Genomic DNA, 20,169 nt, shown 5'->3' on the forward strand with positions numbered 1-20,169 from the left:
ATATCGGCATTGTTCAATTTCGAGACTCATTCCAATATCTGAAACTATGCCCCCAGCTTACTTTTATAATGAACGATTGAGGTTATTCTCCCCTATGAGTAACCACCCCAACTCATCTCATAGTGAACATCTTTTCCTTGGCCTTAGGGTTTTAGAAATATGAACCCATGATGAAATCACTCATTGTTGATTTCAATTTTGATTCAAAATGGCAAAAATCAGTATCAGTCATAGATAGTTTTAAGGCGAATTGATCAATTCTCAATTTAATTCACCAATTTTTGAAACCATGATTGCCCTCCACTACGTAGAATATTCCCCATAAGAAGTCCCATGGGCACTGATAGGCTGGACCTAAGCCAATTGGTTGAAGCCCAAGACTGGCTTGATCTATTACTAAACATTGATTATTAAATGTGTCAGGCATACTCAAGCACCAACCAATTAGTAGCGCTCAATTGGGACCAAGAAAATACTGTGACCGATTGATGGTTCTTCGAAGGCTGATAAACCCATCTAAAGCTCATTTAAGTTCGATTATAGCACGTGTAAGATCATTTAGCCTGGTTTAATCTCATTTAGTCAATTAGCATGTTTAAAGCCCGAGTATAGCCCAATTAACCCAATTACCTTGAATCTAATTATGGATCAGTAATCAATCGACCAACTGAATAGATAAATGTCCATGCTCTACCTTATGAGGCCTGATTACCTAAACATACAAAAACAATGTGAGGCCTTAAATTAATATAAACATATTAGGGCTAACTAGTGGACACCCGTAATTCAAGATGTGATGGATGGGTTTCAGAACCATCCATGATGGAACCATAGTTTTAAAAAACAGTATTGGGGCGTATCCATCGATCCAAGCAGACTCAAGAATGAGAAGGCCCAAGAAAAAATCATTCTTTTTTCCTTTCCAAGAGAGTACAAAAGTTACACCTGAATTCTTCAATGGTACAATGAATCAAATGGCAACGAACGTTAACAAGGATCAGTATATATCAGTATATATAACAGTGATTGCTATGAAGCTACTCTACACCAACAATGATGCAAAGCAGCTAACTAACCATATAAATGGCCCATAACTCATGCTAGAGCCAGTAAATCAGCAACCTCCACATCCCCAATCAAGCATTCAAGCTTGCTACAATAATCTTACCAATGCTATGACCTATGATCCTGAAGTCTTCTACTTTCAAGTTATGTTATTGAAAAACCCTCATCCAAATTCAAATCCTTATTAAGAACATAACCAGCCTTCTTCAGCTTCATATGAAGATCATTGAGAATGGCATAGATCAGCTTAATCTGACTATGAGATTTATCACCAACCACAAACACATGAACTCTATTCCCCACCTCAATCCAGCTACAACCAGGCTGTTTCTTCAACCCTTCATCCTTCATCTTCAACCTCACTCGAGCAGCTTCTTTCCATTTCCCTGCTGAAGCATATATGTTTGATAACAACATGTAAGTCCCTGCATTATCTGGCTCCACCTCTAGAAGTCTCCTTGCAGCTAATTTCCCTATCTTTACATTCCCGTGAACATTACACCCTGCAAGAAGAGCTCCCCACACATTAGCAGATGGCTTAGTCCCTAAATGCTCTATGAAATCAAACGCCTCCTTAAGCCTTCCAGCTCGCCCACAAAGATCAACCAAACAAGCATAATGATCTTCTCTTACATCAATGGATCCGTCTTTCTTTAATTCCTCGAAATACTTCATACCCTCATCCACCAAACCAGAGTGGCTGCAAGCAGAGAGCACCCCAACATAAGTGACATCATCAGGTTTGAACCCGTATTTCTGCATTTCTTTGAACAGGTGGAGCACTTCTCTACCATAGCCATGGTGTGCATAGGCTGCAATTATTCCATTCCAAGATACAACATCCTTTTGGATTGATCTATCAAACATATCTCTTGCAATTTCTATCTCCCCACATTTGGAGTACATACTTATGAGGGCCGACTGTACAAGGGTACTATTCTGGAAAACTGTTTTGCTTATGATCTGATGGATTTGCCTTCCCTCACCAAGCCCTGCTAAATTGCTACAAGCACCTAATATGCTAACGAAGGTTCCTTGATTAGGCTTGATTCCATCAGCCTGCATTGCTGAGAAAACCTTTAAAGCTTCCTCGCTCTGCTCATCTTGAACATATCCAGTGATCATCGTTGTCCAAGAGACAACATTTCTTATGTGCATCTCATTGAATAATTTCCTGGCTCTCCTTAGATCTCCATTCTGAATAAGGCCTGTAATCATCGTGTTCCATGATGGAATGTCCCTCTCAGTCATTCTCTCAAACAAGTCTAGAGCTTCATCCAGTCTCAGATTTTGGGCATAACCAGTTATCATGGCATTCCAAGAAACAATATTTCGCTGAGGCATCTTATCAAATAGTGCTCGTGCTTCATCAATCCTCCCATTCTGTGATAAACCTGCAATCATTGCTGTCCAAGATATAACATCTCTTTCGGGCATCCTATCAAAAAGTTTCCATGCTTCGTCAATTCTTCCATGTTGAGCCATGGCTGTTATAATTGTATTCCAAGAAACAACATTTCTGTCAGGCATTTTCTGAAATAGCTCAAAAGCAGAATCAATTCGACCATTCTGTGCATATCCAGAAATCATAGTGTTCCAAGAGATGACATTCTTGTGAGGCATCTGTCTAAAAAGCTCCTCTGCTCCTAAAATCTGGTTCAATTGGATATAGCCAGACAACATTGCTGTCCATGTGACAACATTCTTCTTTGCATCCGCTTCATCAAAGAGAAGCCGTGCTTCTTCTACCATTCCACATTTGATGTACCCAGAGATAACAGCCGTCCATGTAACAACATCCCGCATAGGCATTCGATCAAAAATTTGACGAGCCTCAGCAATCTTCCCTTCTCTGCTGAGCTTGGAGATGAGCCAATTTGATCGAGCCACATTCTGATCTATAGAATAATCTCTTTTTGATGTGGAGATTTCACTACGTTTGTGGTCTGAGCGATAATACCGACTGAAATGCTCTGTCCATGACAAATTGAGATCAGGTACAATGAGAAGAGGCGAACAAACTGATGTTAGTGCAGCTAGCCTAACTGGGCCGATTCTATATGGTATGAAAGCAGCAGTGGAAAACAATCTCTTCCCTGTGTTCTGAAGAAGCCTTATTGATGGCCTCACACATGCGTCCATGTTGCTTACAAAGCATTGGGATGACCTACAAGTAGAGTGAACCCCTTAGGTATATGCTTCCTCAAATATATGGGAAGATACTGAAAACCAAAGAAACAATTGATACCAACCTTGGTGTGGTGAAGTAGCTGCATCATTCACAACAGATCATGATAAAGCAGCACCTGTACCAAAATTTAGATCCCAGTTCAGAAACAAATGTTAAACCTCTAAACATGCTTCCCTCCGCTCCTCTAAGGAGAGGCAAGAAGAAGCAAGTTGAGATATAAAATGAAAGCAATATTACCAACTATCAGTATTCCACCAGCAACAGATAAGAAAACATTTGGTGTGGTCTCACTTAACAGGAAGATTGGAGCTATGGAATTGTTAGTTTGAGTTTGATAACATAAACGAAAGGCTTTAAGCTGTAGAGATGTTCCTGTTGAGGGTTAACACACAAATTTGAATAAAACCCAAACTTGTTGACCAGCCAACAAGTACAACCCAAACCCATGGAATTTTTGGGCCCAGAAGCATTTTATACCTTTCAATTGACAAGCCAAAAAAAAATTAAAAAAAGATCGATTGTGACGTGTGGCATCAAGCCATTACATGAGATGCTTATTTGAGGTGGTTCCGTTACCAGCCCAAAGACTTAATAAAAAGTTTGTACAACACAGTTTAGATGTCAAAAGGGTGGAGTCGTTTTGGATGTGTGGGTGGTTTTGGAGCTTGTTTCTCGAAGGAAGAAATGCAAGAGAAGAGATAACTCCTCCACATTGCTATCTCTTGCTGTCTAATGTAGGAATGGATTTGACAACCAAACCAATCCCAAAACTGCAGGAACTTTTAGACTAGAGAACAACCAGATTACACCCCACAAACCACTATAATCAGACCAACAGAAAATAGAAGTAACAGTATATAACGATCTCAGAAAACCAGTAGCAAGTAAGTCAGACCAGTAGTAGTCAGATAGGATCAAACCAGGGGCTGAAATCAGTACGAATAAGTGCAAGCAACTTGTATTCAATGACTGATATCATAAAACAGCAGTGACAAACAACCCAGACCAATCGATCTCAGTACTCAATACCACTTAGGTCAGATATTAGTTGATCAAATAAATAAAACCAGCAACAATAAAATGAGGTAACAGTCCCAAATCAACAGCAGGAACCACAGAAACAGAATAGGACAAACCAAAGCAATCGATTCTGGTTCTGTTCTGAAAAAATCACTACAGGACAAAATATGAGAGATTTTGAATATCTCTTTAATGGCTGCACAGAATCAGCCCAGATATGGATCGATCCTTAGTGGGGAATAGGAGAATAATCGATCAGAATTTCAGCCTTAACAGACACTTCTAACAGCTACAGCAGACAGGGCCGATGGTACTTCTACAGAGAATTCGGGGCAGAAAACTTTAAACAATAAATACCTGATTCTAACAGCAGTAGATCTCTGAGAAGAACACTTGAAATTGTTAAGAAAAAATAATAAAACTTGAGAGACCTTCTGGACTTCTCGCCACAAGGAGTTGCTTGGATCAAACACCAAACCCAATACCTTGATCAGACACAAGGAAGTTCTCTTGCAGAGAAAGCAAAAGCAGCAGCAGCAGCAGCCATGTAATTTGTCAAAATCGTGGCTCATTAAAAGAGCCATCATCTTTATTTATAATGATGGGGAGGGTTTACAAGTAATAGTAACTCAGAGTTACTAAATTTGAGTTACTAAAAATTGATTACAAGAAGTTACTAAAAACTGGAAATTAGAATCTAACGAAAATAGAAACTAGTCTAGACAGAAATTAAAAACTAACAATGACTTGAAATTAGAAACTAATTTAGGACTTCAAAATAGAAACTAAATAACTAATTAATAACCCCATCAGCAGCCCAAACCGTGGGCTGCCTTGGACCAGATCTGGGTCGACCCAGTCAGCCACATGGGTCGACCTTGGTCTTGGTTCTCCTTGTGTAAACCCTTGTTGGAATTGCATCACTTCCACTGATTCCCTCCTCTACATGGTTTGAAGAATCGGATCAGATCGGCATGAATAGGTCAGATCGAATTGGTATCGGATTTGACCGATCTCTAATCTTGGCCGATACTGTATCAGTGGATTGGTATGGATGAAGGGTAAAATGGGAAGAAAAGCATTTTTAAATGGAACAGGGGGTATTTCTGGCTGATCTAGGCCGATCTGGAATGAGATTGGATCGGTATCGGCCTTGACGGATCCCAACCCCGATTCCGTGTTCTCAAACTATGCTTCCCCATCTGTGTATCTCTTTCAACACAACTTGAGTGGTTCCAATAGCTCCCTGTTCTTCATCTTATCTTATACCTCTCTTACAGCCACAATTTTTTAGTTTCCCATCCTCTCATGTACCATTCGTTCATGCACATGTGCATTACACATCGTGTTCAATTCCTTCTCTAACTCATTCTGTCTCTCACTTCATACCTCTCTCCCACCCGTTTTAGTCCCACTGTACCATTTGCTCTCTCTTATTTCTATCCCCCTCCCCTAAAAAATGTGTATTGGTATAGAACACCCCATTGTAATCCTTTAGGGGGAAGGAAAAAAATTCCAACAAAGTTGGCTCGTTGCCATTAAAATCATTCATAAAGGGCTTCCTTTTCTCATGATAAAAAAAAAAAACAATGATGTCTCCTTGTGACTACAACCCCTTTTAATGGCAGTACTTACAAGTTACAAGAAAATGTTCCCTAACTCCTCACCATGGTAACTCATGGCTCCTTATAAACAACTCTACAGTGTGTTATATATTAGCAATCCTTCCATTATAAGGTTCCATGCAGACTGTGTCTGATATAGAAATGAATCTGTACAGTCCACAATAGTTGGGCCCACTGATGCCATGGGCCTTTGCAATTCAGACTAAATGGACCATGGTTATCCATTTGGATTTTCCTTCAATATAATTTAAGTTCATGGTTATGTGAAGTGGACTGCGATTGTCATTCTTCAATTAAATGGGCTAGATTACTCACTAACCACCTTCCCTTCCCCTTCCTACATGTGGACATATAAATATAAGTTTGTGTTGCTGAGAAGCGCTCACATGATCACACCCTAGATGGGTCAATACCAGAAACAAATCAAGTCCAGAATAAACTGCTGGAGATACTCCTGCATCAATTATGCTGATGCCAAAGACAATCTATAATGAGAAAGGACACTCAATTTCAAATGAAAGGTCCATTGCCACGGTGTCATCAGAGAAAGGAGAGATGATGTTAGTCAAAAAGGGTTGGCAAACTCAAAGTTAAGCGTGCTAATTCTATGCAGGAGCATGATCACCACCATTGATGTGGTTGATTTGTACTTTGTAACTTGGATGCGTTGTAATAATGTAGGCTTGAATACATAGGATAATTTTTACATTTCTTTTGAGTTTTTGGTTTCAAGTGTTGATAGTAATAATAGTAGGGACCATTAGCTATGGGGTGCCAGAGCGGCTTTCAGTGGCCCACCATGCATTGGGAGATTGGGCGAGAGTACAGAGCAAGTCATGAAGCTATAAAGGAGGCGAAGGACTGGTTGGATATATATGACAACCCAAAAGGCGCGATGATGGCCTTTGCGGAGTACCACGCGGTGAGAGAGAACTTATTTTATTTTTAAAATATAACTAGTATGGGGATGTTGTGGAGCCCATTCCTTAGCTGTTAGTTTTGAATTAAATAGAGAAGTCTTATCATATTTAGAGTATGTTTTGAGGTTTTATTAATTTAAGTTAAGAGTCCTAGTAGTATTTTCTAAGTTAGTTTACTTATCTTAGGAAGTTAGATAATAGTAGCATTCTACCATTTTTTTTTATTGGACTGAACATGCATTTGGATTTGAGTTGGTAGCCAAGAGAAGGCTCATCCTCTCTCCCTATGACACAGTAGTACTTGATTGGTTGGACCAGCATGACTGGCTTTGGAAGCCAAAAGCCAAGAAGAACTGGTCCAACTAAGGGTGTTGATCCAACAAGGGATGGAAGTGATTTATTTAGTAGTTTATTTATTTATTTTATTATGTATTTTATTTTTCAAAGTAGAATACGCAGGAGTTAAGAGTTAGGGTTGGTTTGCTTTGTTTCCTTCTTTAGTGTAGTTTCCTACTTCAGTTGGGTTTCCAAATCCATGTCTTTTCTTTTCTATAAACTGGCTGTAACCGATGGACAAGTATTAAATATTTGAAAGTGAATGAAGAATTGGTTGAGCTCTACTAGAGTGTGTTTGTGTGCTTCTCTCCCTTTCCCCCATGCTACTCCGAACTCTTCCCTGGTTCCCCCTTCTTCCCTTACCAGCCCTCCATCACCCTATCGATCCGGTTTTCTTCTCCCTTATTCCCTACCATATTCCACTTCTTTTCTCCCATCACAAACTGCCGGTACATACAACCATCAAGTTTTTAGCCAGTGGTTTGTCAGGAAGATAACCTAAACCTGGTCTTGTGACCGATACATTACAGAAAAGGGCTTATTTTAGTGGAAATAAGCTTTGTGTTGAGTTCTATACATGTTGAGCGTTTGTTCCAATGGGTTTTGTAATAGGCCACCTTTTTTTTTTTTTTTTTTTTTGGTTTGGGGGGGGGGGCGGAGGAGAGGTGGTTGAATAAAATAGACCATTTTAGTAGGCCTAAGATAAGGGTAAGACTTACGAATATGAATTTACATAATTTAGTTTAAGTTGGAGTCTTAATTAGAATAGGAGTTGTTTCAAGTCTTTCATTGGTCAATTACACACGCACCCACCCACATAAAAAATAACAAAAAAGGGAAGGAAAATCAAAATATGAATGCAGCAACAGCGAAGCTAGTTTTAACATTTCATCTCTACTCTCTACAAAACTAAATCCAGAACACTGCAATGAATACAGTCAAAGTGAAGCAAAAATATTCACGAAATGCTACCATTTTCCACGTAGATATTATGAAGGGTCCAGGTTCAGTTCCATTCTAACTTTGTCAACATATGAGTATGGCAGCATAATGACATGGCAGAGAAAGCTAACAGTTTTCATTATAAGCACTCCCTAAAATATAATACCCTCTAAAGTCTAAACAATGAAACTTTCCTCACGCGTGAGCCAATAGAAATAATATGCATGATTTAGGCAAAAAACAAAATGATGCAATCAAAGAATAATACACAATGAATAGAAAATGGATAAGTCGGAAAAAAAAAGTGTGAGTTTCTGCCTTTCTGGATTCCATGAAACGAGAACTTGAGACACCTTTTTTTAATCAAGAAAATTTTAAATAAACTGAAGTAGTCAAATAACTAAAAGGAAAGGTCCATGACATTATAACAGTTCCCAAACAGTTCAAAATTTTCCCAAACAATTTGACTATGGCCAATTTATTAACTATAAGCACAAAATATATTTCAAAAGAAAGGGGCATTTGGATGAAGGAGTTTTCAGGTCAGCGCCCTGATCTGCTCTTGTGAGGCTCTGATAAAAAGTCTCTTCCTTGTCCAAACAACCACCATGACATGTCCCTTGGTGTTTGTTGTATTCATATAGAGTGATTGATATATAAAAACCAAGTACAATAAGAAGGATAACTCAAATAACAAACTTCAAAATTTGAATAATGAGAAGTACAAAAATAAAACAAGAAACTGGAGGCAAGTAGGCAACTTGGAGAATATTTGATACAAACAGCCTTAGCATTGCTGGATAAACATGATTGGGTTTGGAAACCCAAGGTCAAAAGAATCAGCCGACTATCCAATTTAAAAGCTAAGGAGATGAACTCTACCTTAAGTCCATATAGAGCCCCAATTAGAGGCTCACGACGGTAGTTATAATTAATATTTAACAATTTTGGGGGGCAATTATGTAATTTTGGTACTTATAAGTTTCTAATTAATAGATGTCATCAGGTTCTTTATGGATTGGTAATAAATGCAATAGCAAATAAAAGGGAATAAAGGGCTTGGATGGTATCTCAACGGTCAATCTCAGGTAGAATGTTACATTGGAATAGTTAATTAGTTATATACTTCACATTATCTTGTCTCATTTTTCATTAAGGAAGTTCGGGGTGATACAAAACTCAGTCCATAAAGGACCAGACTATAACTATTAACACTAACAAATTTACAAGGATCGAACTTACAAAATTTCCCCCTAAAAATGAAATAGTTAAAGACTAATTTATAACTGCCATTGAAAGCCTCTAATAGGGCCTCTGTATAGCCCATCTCATCTTTTAAACTAGATCTTGGGCTGGTTAATTTGAGCTTAGGTTTCTAAACCTACTCATGTTTATCCAGCCATTCTAAGGCAATTGTATCAAAGATATTCATGATTCTGGATTTCCTCCAACTACAATCTAGTATTCCTTGAAATGGCCCTTGTGTTTTTGCTGTAATCAATCTCCACAGGTTTGGCTATATGACAATTTCAGCATCTTAGAATAATCATTGATAATAGGTCCATAGACTTGTATACTCCATACAGACACATGCTGGGTTTTCTAAGATATTGAGTTCCTATATAACCAAAAAGAGATTAAATGAATAGAGGAAGACGTTGAGGAAATACTTCTTAGTTTCTGCTAGAGATCCTAATGTACTTTAATTCAAAGATCCAATTTTGTTGAAAGATGGTAGAAACTTCAGAACTTTGGTCTGATGATCCATTCCCAGGAAGAAGGTGACTGAAGTCATAACAGTGTTATAAATTTATAACAGTTGACAACCACTAATTTCTCACAAAACACAGTTCCACTGCAAGTGAGATCTTGAAGAGTTGTATTGGGGTCCTGAAGAGTGAGTAATATGCATACACGTAACCAACAACTGCCTAGCGCAGTTGGTGAGGTTGTGGTGCGCCAAGCCCACACTCACCAGGAAGTCTCAAGTTGAGTCTCCTGGCAGTTACCTTCCCCCTCCCCCTTCTATAGTGTACCATTTAAAAAAAAAAAAAAAAAGCATACAAGTCGCTAATTAGATCCTAAATTATTGATGCAACAGAGTATCTGAAATACATCGATAGAATCTGAACATTCCTATATCTTATCAAGGACTAACCCATAGACATTAAGACTTTTTCTCCCCCCACACTCCTTTTCCTGTTACCGCTTGTAGCTGCTTAATTAGCTTATTCACATTTACATGCAATGCAACTATAAAGGTTAATTTAAATCTCATTTGAATTTCACCTGCATGCTCTTTGGAGTGGAAAGGAAAACTAGCTTTGATATAAATGGAAACATTAGGCTATTATAGGATTGTATCCCAACTACAGCAGGTCATTAACACCATACAGGAGTATTTAATTTTGACCTCTTTTCTGAAAAGCTAAAGCAAGGGATAAACCTGGATTGGCAAAGCATTCATATCTGCTCTTAGGGCAACAAACTGAGGGGACTCCCAAGTCCCAACCCTAAAGTGGCAAAGACACCATTCCCTGCGGCCATTTTTACCCAATACCCATCTGATCAAGCTCATGTATAAAACCAAAGTAGTCTTCTTGAATGGATACAGAATAAATAATCAAAGATTGGTAATAATGGAGGATACACCATGGGGCATGAGAACCTTACGAACCTTATGCTAATCAACATTTCACTATTTCTTCCACCCCATCCAATTCCAACTATAGATCAGCTGGTTGAGCACCACTGATCAGCCTCTCATTGATGAAGCAGGTAGCGATGTTCATGGTTTCAAATGCAGGGGTACATTATACAGAATTCACCTCAAGAGCACTAGTTAAGTATTCGTTGAGCTCTTCTCTTGCTGCCTTCTCAACCTGAAAACCATAATAAATAGAGTATCAAACCTTTAAATTAATAAATACAAAACCTGAATTGAAAGGATCTGAAGAAGTTTGCACATTCTTCATCACTATGGAATTATTCAAGATACATCCATGGATAATCTCTCAAAACTTTCTGTCCTTATGTTGAGCTAATACAACTTCCCAGACCCATATGGTGCTCATAAGGTCAGTAAGGTTCTCATAGATTCCACCTCCAGAATTTAAGTACTAACTAATTATAATCCATTAAGAAACATTACTGCCTTCTCATTAGGATCCCAATCCCACCTACAGCAGAGCCTACCCTTCCCCCCTTCAAAGATTCCCTGCTTATGTGACAATTCTCAATCTAATGCTTGATGGTAAAATTTGAATTGGCCCACTTCCAAATTCCAAAAGCTTCCTCAGCTGTTTCATTCCACATGCATGGAAAGCCTCTCTGCCCTCTGTAAGTAAGCAGCAATGAAAGTGGCCAATTTAAGAGGTGGAAAGTAGGCAGTACTGGAAAATGAAAGCAGAGCATCATAGCTTTGCTTGAGCCAAACTGACAGCACATACTTGTCATGTAAAGGCAATTAAAATTCAAGGTTTTGACCATTCTAAAAGAATAAATTTTTCTTTACATGATTACCATCATTAAAAAAATTATTCTCTAATTTCGGCAATGTAATCAAAGTTGGTACATTGTTAACCATTGTAGCAAGCAAGAATCCAGAAAAGAAGGAGAGAGAGAGAGTAACCTGCCAGCAATTCTCGCCTTTAGGTTGGGAAGGAAAGATTGGCGATAAAAGCAGAGAACCTGTACAGGAACAGAAAGGTCACCCTCTGAGCCAAGTATGAAAATCGAAGATAAAATTTGTATGAGCAAAAGCAAAATTCAGAAACTTTGTTCATCATCCATCTGTAAACCTCTCTAAGCTCATACAGCCACTACCACATATACCACACAAATCATTCCCCCAATAACTTCAGTGCAAACCAGTCCATTAAGATGGAGCAGCAAGAACAAAATGTAACCCAATAAGAATATAATAGGGAGTTTGGATTTGCAGACCCGAGAGATGGAGGGAGCCTTTGGCAAAAGAAAAATGGAGAAGGCTGAGTGTTTGCGCGGCGGACAAAGCGTGGTTGGGTTTTCCCAAAACCACAGCAACTCTAGGTCCCTTAGCTCAGCCCAGATCAGCCCGGCTAGAGGGTAAGCTGAGATTTCTCAGCCCAAGCCAGCTTTGCCGGTCTCAGCTCCTTCTTGCCCAACCCTGATAGCCCGAGTGGCCACGGGCTGACCCTAACTGAACTTGGATAAAAGTTTAAAAAATCGGAAGGAAATTGGCGAAATTTCTCGAGTTGGATTAGCATTGATTGAGATCAATCTGAATTTTGCCGGTCCAATACCATGGATAAAAGTAACAAAAGTTGATTTTTTTTAATATAATAAAGATAAGGCAAAAGTTTTTCTGGTCGGCAGACTAGCTAACCGTATAGCTGGTCGGGGCTCATCTTATCCCTTCAAAAGGGATCTCAAAATCATAGCCGTTCATTGATTATATAATGTCTGTTTCTCTTATTTCTCTCGTCTCTCCTCTCATTTTCTCTCCTCTCTCATCTCTGCTTCTGCTGGCCTTGCTACTGAAAGAAGCAGCTCACTGCCTCTGCTATTGAAAGAGGCAACTCACCGGATTCATCGGACCTCAGTTTGCCGGTGAGTATTTGGATCGTAGTCATGAACCCAATTCCTTAGATTTCTCTGGTGCGGGGATTTTTTTGTTGTTCTTCAAACCCTAGGTCTGTTGATTGAATTTCTTGATTGGTTTCTTCCTTTTTAAATTTGCATATGTAATCGAAGGAGTTCGTTTTGATTCTAACCGATCCCAATCTCGACATAAGATTCTCTCCCGTCGATGGCTTCGTTCCAAAATCTCCACTCCCCTGTTTCTAAGGGAAATCAGAGCGGCAGAAGTGGGGAGAACAGCTTCATCATTTTCTTGGTCCTCCGTTCCGTCTGTTTTTCTATCGATCTCCATCTGAGACTTTGCCCTCCCCCAACAACCCCCCTTGGTTCCGCCATTTCGGTGGTGGAGGACCGGGAGGAGCCTGAGTGTCCGCCTCGACAGTTGAGACCACGACCATCTTGAGGTGCATGTTAGAGGACGAACATCTCATTCTAACCCAGATCGGAGCCTGAGTGTCCGATGTAACGATGTAAGATAAGTTTGCAACCCGAATCCCCACCCCAAAACTCAAAGAAAAGGAAACCCATCTTCATTAGAAAGTGGAAACGTTCTCATATTAAATTTATGTGACTCGTGAAGCCCATACGCTGAATGCAATAGACAACACTAATCAAAGAAACTAGAAGAACACGGAATCACTCCATAACAAATAAAATGCAAGACGAAAACAAGTGAATAAGAAACGGTCAAAGGAAGAAAACTCTGACCTCAAACCAGAAAACCTATTGCGATAGTCTCGATCCAAAACCAAACTAACCGATGGAGTTGTTGACGGAGCGGCTGGGGAATCCAGGAATAATGAAAATTTAAAGAGAATAAAGTAGAAATCTTAAGCCGAGCCCTCCTTTCTCTTCTCCACTTGGGGGAGGAGGAGGAGAAGACGAGCAAAGCAGCAGCAGCGCAAAAGGACAATGAAATTTAAATCCAACGGTCCAAAAAACACCCCTCACAAGATTCCTATATGAGGCGTCCGACCAGAAAACCTCAACCCTAAAGATAAAATCGTTTGATCTATAGAGTGATTCGGATCGGTATCTTCGCCCCGATTTTAAAACCTTGCCTTGAATTCCTTGACTTTTCCTGTTACTATCCTCGTCAAAAGGGGGAAGGGAAAAGGGGGAAGGGGAAGGGGAAGGGATTGATGTTTGAAATGGAAGAAACTTCTCTCTCGGAGAGCATGGTCTTATGTCTACATCCTTCTCTCTCTCTCTCTCTCTCTCTCTCTCTCTCTCTCTCATGGTTTCAAGTATTGGTTTGGGATCAGCTACATTGGTCATATCGGATCGGTATTGACTGAGATCGATCTTTGATCGATTTGGATCATTTTAAGGGGAAAATAGTAAAAAAATTAATACTTTTTATAAAAAGTAAGGGTAAAATCGACTAATTCCCACTAATCCAAATCGGTATCGACCAATACCATTCCCTAAATCTTCTCTCTCTCATTATCAAAAGCCGCAGGGTGTGTTTATTGGGTCTCTCATAGATGTGGGAGCCATGCTCTTGGATTGAAAAAAAAGAAAAAGAAAAAGAATGCTATTATCAGGTCATGTGTTCTACCCTTAGACACAAAAGTGGCAAAAAAAAACACCTTATGCCCTCTTGGATGTCTTAATATAAGGATGTGAATCTGAAACCGAAATTGTTTACTGAAATTGAATCAAACAGTGAAACCGTTTACTAAATGGTTTAGTTTTGATTTTATAATTTAAGCTGTAATTCAATTTTGATTTTAAAGTTTAAACCATTAGTAAACCGTTTAAATGATTCTTTAAACCGATTAATATATATGTAGTAAGTTCAAGTCATTCAATATTAAATTTACATACATTTCAATAATAATAATAATAAATTAAGCTTATATTAAATAATCATAAAAAAATCATATAATAATAAACAATTCAATTCAATATTATAACTTAATACATTTCACTACAAAAGTTAAAGGTAAAGAAGTCTTTTGGAAAAAATTAGAAAACATAAGAAAACTGTTTAAAACCATTTAAACCGAAGTCATTTATAAATGGTTTTGGCTTTAATGTATGAAACTGTTTATTAACTGATTCAGTTTTAGTTTTATTGAAAAAAATCTTATATCGAACCAAATCAAACCGTCTACCTTAGAATTGAACTGATTAACACCCTTACCTTAAACACAAGCTTGCATTAGCCTCTACGACCAAATAGCTTTTTCTCTCACAAAAATAATAAGTTAAAAAAAAGGCCATGCCCGATGTGTGTGCACGTATGATACATGAGGAGATATCATTTTTCATTATATCATCTAAAAATATATAGGGAAAAAGTTGGGTATGCCGCCAATATCAAGTATGCTAGCACCCATTGTGTCTATCTCTCTCTTCCCTTTTTCTAAAATGACCCTCATATCCTTCATGAATGATATTCTATCATGTGTTCCTATTAGTGCTATCCACTAGCATATTTGATATCAACGGCATACCTATCCCTCTCCCTCTCCCAAATATATATATCATTTTTTTATAAATGGGCAAGAGAGAACGCTACCGGTCACATGGTCTTTCTTACTCCTTACGCGGAAAAGCTTACGGTACTGCCCTCGATCATCTGGCGCAGGAGCCACACGACCAGGTGGTGATATTTCTCCGTCATAAATTATTGCAGGTCGCAACACGCGGATATAAACAAAACTGGAAATTCTTGAACCTGTTAAAAATCCGATTAAAAGAGTGATAAATTAATGGATTCTTCAGAAAGGTAGAATCCCGACAGGTTTTCTCCAGCCTCAAGTTGACGAGATTATCCAGCAATCACCATATGCTCTTCACAGAAGAAATGGATCAGAGATTGATCGATGTAGCTGAAGCTGGAGATATAGAAGGCTTATATACACTCCTCAACGAAGATCGAACTATTCTCGATAAGGTAGACGAGATCGGATTCATAAATACCCCTTTACACATTTCTGTGATCAATGGCCATACTCCATTTGCTTCAGAGATCGCAAATCTGAAACCTAAATTTGCTAGAAAGCTAAACGAAGATGGATTTAGTCCCTTACACATAGCTGCAGCAATTGGAAAGTTAAAGATAGTGAGAGATCTATTGAAGGTTGATAAGAACCTTTGTCTTCTTAAAGGTAGAGAGAAGATGATTCCTCTTCACTGTGCGGCGGCTATTTCTGGGAATGAAGATGTTTTGGAAGAATTGCTCTCTGCTCGGCCAAAATCTATAAAGGAATTGACGGTTGGGATGGAAACAGCTCTTCACTTGGCTGTGAAGAATGATAGGTATTATGCCTTGAAAGAATTGTTGAAATGGCTTGATGATATTCCAGTTCGACGGATGATGCTAAAATGGGTTGATGATGGAGGTAACACTATCTTGCACTTTGCCGCATCAAGAAGAAAACTTGAGGTAATTCAGATCTTTCATTTCCAATGGTAATTTCTTCTTTCTTATTTTGGGTGAAGGAAAAAGGATTTTCTCCAATGCCATCCATTTACCTCCCATCTCATCCAACGGTTGAGATGATTTGGAGATGCATATTCAGGTGTTGATAGGTGTTAGAATGTGTGTCTAAGTCATCCCATCTGTTTGATAGGAGGTAAATGGTTGAATGCCGAAGTCGTTGGAGAGGAGCTGGATCCCAAAATATAATGACCGAGGAAGTGCTTATTGTGGGGAACGAGGCCCTGCATCCATGAGCGAGAAAACATCAACAATGGTGTCATTTTGCATTTCATGAGCGTGGGATCATTTCGCACCCCTGTTTTTGGGCACATGGAACTTGCTCTCAACATAAACAATTTTCCCATAATCAACATAAAAGTACGAAACAGATTGCTAATCAGCCTACGCTGCCATTGTGCAGTTTCTCTTTTACATGAATTTGTTATTATTTTCTGTCACTTGCTTTTGAGAATATGAACCCAACATCGATGATACCTTTTTCAAAACACTAATTGGTGTTGGATGCAGATTTCACCCCACACTGGCGGCATGGAACCCTCTCTCTATAAGTTTTTAGGAGTTCCAATGACCATTCTGTGCATTATTACTATTATTATTATCTTGGTAGATTATGTGCACTATTAATTTTTATTTTATTTTTATCAGAAACCAAAGAATTTATTAAGCAAAATCAGAGAAGGAAAATTTCCTTCCCAAAGAGTTACAATGAGTAATACGTCGGGGGGCATGAGATTACCAGCAACGGGTCAAATCAAATCTAACAGCTCCCTGTGCTAAACAGTGGGCCTCCCCGTTGGAAACACGAGGTAAAAATCTAAACCGAACAAAACTAAAGGAAACTATCAAACTAGTAATGTTTTTTCACAATCAAAGAGGCAGCCCAATCTAAAGAAGATGGAAAGCCCTTACAAGCAAAAATTACACCTAAACAATCACTAATGATGACAAGAGAAGAAAGTCCTAAAAATCTGGCCAACAATAAGCCATCCCTTACAGCTTCTGCTTCAGCCGTGGCAGCAGAAAAACACACACCAGCTCTACACCGAGCAGCCACAAAACTCCCTACAACAGACTTTAAAATCACCCCACATCCACTTTTCTCAGAAGAAGCTTGCCAAGCACCGTCTGTAGATAAAGTAAAATGATCTGAAGGCAGGGTAGAAAACTCAGATAAAGCAACAATCTTAGGAGCTAAATGGGAGTTCAAATTCAGATTAGAGACCCCTTTAGGAACAACAGATCCAATGCAAACATGGCCCTCCCAAACTGAAGCTAGAATGGAAGCTGACACTCCATGCAAATCTTGATCCACATGGTTGAAAATTGCATTATTTCTGGATTTCCATATCTGCCACAAAGTAGTAGACCAAATAAGATGAAAATCTTCAATATTAGATATATCCTTATACTGAACAAAAAGGAAATTTAACCAGTCTTTGAAAGTCTCACCATTAAAAGTATTTTAATCAAATCTGAGAGGGGATACTAACCAAACAGCAGCAGCGAAGGAGCACTTGAATAATGCATGAACAACAGATTCTTCCGTCCTAGAGCACAAAGGGCAACAACTAGAGGCAGCCACATTTCGTCTAAACAGAAGATGCTTCACAGCAATAGCATTATTACAGCAACGCCACCCAAAAAGTTTAATTTTAGGCACAAGTTTAAGTTTCCAGATCTGATCCCATAAAGGGGATTGGAAGGGAGAAGCTTGGAAAGTGGAGGAGAGAGCACAGTAGTAAGCAGACCTAACTGTAAAAACACTTAAAACACCTGATTGAGTAAAGGTCCAAGACCAACAATCTTCCCTTATAGATATAGGCAAAGGAATCTGACAGATATAGGAGTTGTTCTTATGTGGATGTTATTAATATCTTTCTCTCTCCTGTTTTGTGTCCGGTTGGTTCTTTTCTAGCCACCCTTAGATGGAGAGGATCTTAATACGAGGGAGGGGGATTCCTGGGATTAAAGAAACAGTCTTAACAATGTAGAACGAGATCCTCTCAAGTGCACCAACTACTCCAAAGTACATCAAACGGCTGGCATAATGGAGACAGGAAAGTAGACACTAGTATTGAAAAAGAGGTGGATTTAATGTTTGTTTTGGGCTGGGCCAAGTCAAGGCTAGGCTTTTAGGAAGTATCAGGTTGGAGGTTGGGTTTTCACAACCTTGGGTGAGCCCATCCGACTTGCACCTTACTAAGTATTCATGAAACCGAGTCTATTGCAACTAACCACATCAGCAAAACGTGGGAGGGTCAATGAGATAGAATATACACGTCTAGCCAGCCAAGCTCCAGCCCAAAATAGTTAAGGGAACTACCTTAAAGGTGACTTCAAAGAAATGCCAGTCCCTTCCATTATATTAAACTTTAAACTAACTTTTGAAATTTAACTAGTGAGATGGGTGTGGGATCCTCCATTAGCCGTATGGTTTCATCTATATTCATTATAGATGCCACATGGTCAAAGAAATGCCCTTGTAACAAAATCCATCACAAGTTAAATTTTCTTTTTACATTTATATTTGGGTACAAACTTACTTTTCTACTGCGTTAATATATCGAACTTTTTTTTTTTTTCAATGAGAGTAAATCCTGTCATGTCAATTCTACAGATGGTAAAATTGGTATGTCGTTATAGTACAACAAACAACGGAATTTTGGCAGTGCCCATAAATGCGATTAATACGGAGGGTTTTACAGCTTTGGATATCTTACTATATCATACAATTGATGTACCGGATGAGGAGGAAATGCAAATGCTACAAATCCTTCGCAACTCTGGGGCCAAGATAGGGCAACAAGTTATTACATTTCTTCCACCACCAGGGGAAGCCATTAAGAGGTTTCGAAGTCGAAGAATAACAAGAAGAATAGCAAGTAAGTTAGAATTCCTATTCCCAGTGTTACGCAGAGATGTTCCAAGTGATGTAAGGAATGCACTATTAGTAGTAGTTGTTCTTATTGTAACAGCAACCTATCAACTTGGTATCAACCCTCCAGGAGGTCTATGGCAAGATAACTATGATCCAAGCAGTAGTAATGACATCAACAGTAATCCATCATCCAGAGTTAGTAGATTAGAACAACTAGCCCATGAAGCAGGAACACCAGTTTTGGCTACTCAGAATCCAGGGACTTTCCTAACAATAATGCTTCTAAACTATGCTGCATTATGTCTATCTGTGGTTATAACTTTTAGTCTCACAGAAGGATACCCTTTAAGAGCCTCTGTATTAATTGCATTATGTTTAATACTCGCGACGTACGGTGTTACAACATCTTTGTATTCGAGTTCTTTATACGCAGTTCTTTTTCCGGTGCTTTTTCTTACACTCTTTGCCATGGGAATCATGTATTTACGCAGTAGAGCTATGGAATTATTGAAGTGGGAGCAGACTTGACTAATTCTTTGTGAAGTGGTGTACTATAACAGGAAGAAGAGGAATGAGGAAACTTGTTTACATATTGAGATTGTTTGACGTCTTTGACAGTTTGGTTTTAGGATTTGCATATATTTCTTTGTATTTGAACTTGCAATCAGTTAATATGAGGCATGATGGTGTCCTTGGACAATTTTTTCTTTCTTTCTTTTGGGTAAAGAAAAAGGTTTTCCATGGCAGTAATCATATCCCTAGGCCGAAGCCCCCATAAGCAAGCAATGTTTTTGCAGGATCAACAAACAATAGTAGTGTATGCTGACTCGAACCCCCAGTCAGCCGACTAGAACAGTGATGGGACAAGGGCTTCCTTCTACTAGGCTACCAACCTTGTTGCCTAAAATTTTATATTCCTAGCGCAGTTGATGCTCAATTTTTTTGACCAAGAGATCAATGACAGCCTTGACTAGTGTGGTAATTTTCATCCTGATTAGTGCAAATAAGAGAATACAAGCCCCTTCAATGGAAATATCTAAGAGCAATGCTAGGTCCCAATTGCATTGTGCTATATGGTATATCTTATTTCATTGACCAGTCTTTCTAGTTGTTTACTG

General features: G+C 38.9%; 2 protein-coding genes across 9 annotated transcripts; one reads left to right on the forward strand and one right to left on the reverse strand.

Moving 5' to 3' along the window:
• Positions 1 to 885: 885 nt before the first annotated feature.
• On the reverse strand, positions 886 to 15,423 carry LOC122079434 (pentatricopeptide repeat-containing protein At2g35030, mitochondrial). 6 transcript variants are annotated; one of them, XM_042645904.1, is made up of 6 exons: positions 11,900 to 12,257; positions 11,731 to 11,789; positions 10,777 to 10,981; positions 10,546 to 10,636; positions 3,318 to 3,371; positions 886 to 3,232 (listed from the first exon to the last, which is right to left on the reverse strand). In XM_042645904.1, exon 6 carries the CDS (start codon positions 3,205 to 3,207, stop codon positions 1,210 to 1,212), a length of 1,998 nt encoding a protein of 665 aa, XP_042501838.1. In that variant the 5' UTR covers positions 3,208 to 3,232; positions 3,318 to 3,371; positions 10,546 to 10,636; positions 10,777 to 10,981; positions 11,731 to 11,789; positions 11,900 to 12,257; the 3' UTR covers positions 886 to 1,209. The 6 variants fall into 6 exon arrangements, with proteins under 6 accessions (XP_042501838.1, XP_042501837.1, XP_042501835.1 ...); XM_042645903.1 differs by lacking the exons at positions 10,546 to 10,636; positions 11,900 to 12,257 and adding an exon at positions 15,247 to 15,423; XM_042645901.1 differs by lacking the exon at positions 10,546 to 10,636 and having other exon boundaries at positions 12,045 to 12,257.
• LOC122079435 (ankyrin repeat-containing protein BDA1-like) lies at positions 15,402 to 19,762 on the forward strand. 3 transcript variants are annotated; one of them, XM_042645907.1, is made up of 3 exons: positions 15,402 to 16,116; positions 18,791 to 19,055; positions 19,149 to 19,762. In XM_042645907.1, the coding sequence occupies exons 1-3, from the start codon at positions 15,517 to 15,519 to the stop codon at positions 19,577 to 19,579; spliced, it is 1,296 nt and encodes a 431-aa protein (XP_042501841.1). In that variant the 5' UTR covers positions 15,402 to 15,516; the 3' UTR covers positions 19,580 to 19,762. The 3 variants fall into 3 exon arrangements, with proteins under 3 accessions (XP_042501841.1, XP_042501842.1, XP_042501839.1); XM_042645908.1 differs by having other exon boundaries at positions 19,546 to 19,762; XM_042645905.1 differs by having other exon boundaries at positions 18,791 to 19,762.
• Positions 19,763 to 20,169: the final 407 nt, after the last annotated feature.

The sequence above is a fragment of the Macadamia integrifolia genome, chromosome 5, assembly GCF_013358625.1.
Source record: "Macadamia integrifolia cultivar HAES 741 chromosome 5, SCU_Mint_v3, whole genome shotgun sequence".
Taxonomy (NCBI): domain Eukaryota; kingdom Viridiplantae; phylum Streptophyta; class Magnoliopsida; order Proteales; family Proteaceae; genus Macadamia; species Macadamia integrifolia.

Bases quoted from the DNA above. Each gene is read 5' to 3' on its own strand.
- LOC122079435 (XM_042645905.1), top strand. From the start codon at position 15,517: ATGCTCTTCACAGAAGAAATGGATCAGAGATTGATCGATGTAGCTGAA. The intron at 16,117-18,790 runs GTAATTCAGATC...TCAATTCTACAG, and splicing joins CATCAAGAAGAAAACTTGAG to ATGGTAAAATTGGTATGTCG.
- LOC122079434 (XM_042645903.1), bottom strand. From the start codon at position 3,207: ATGGACGCATGTGTGAGGCCATCAATAAGGCTTCTTCAGAACACAGGG.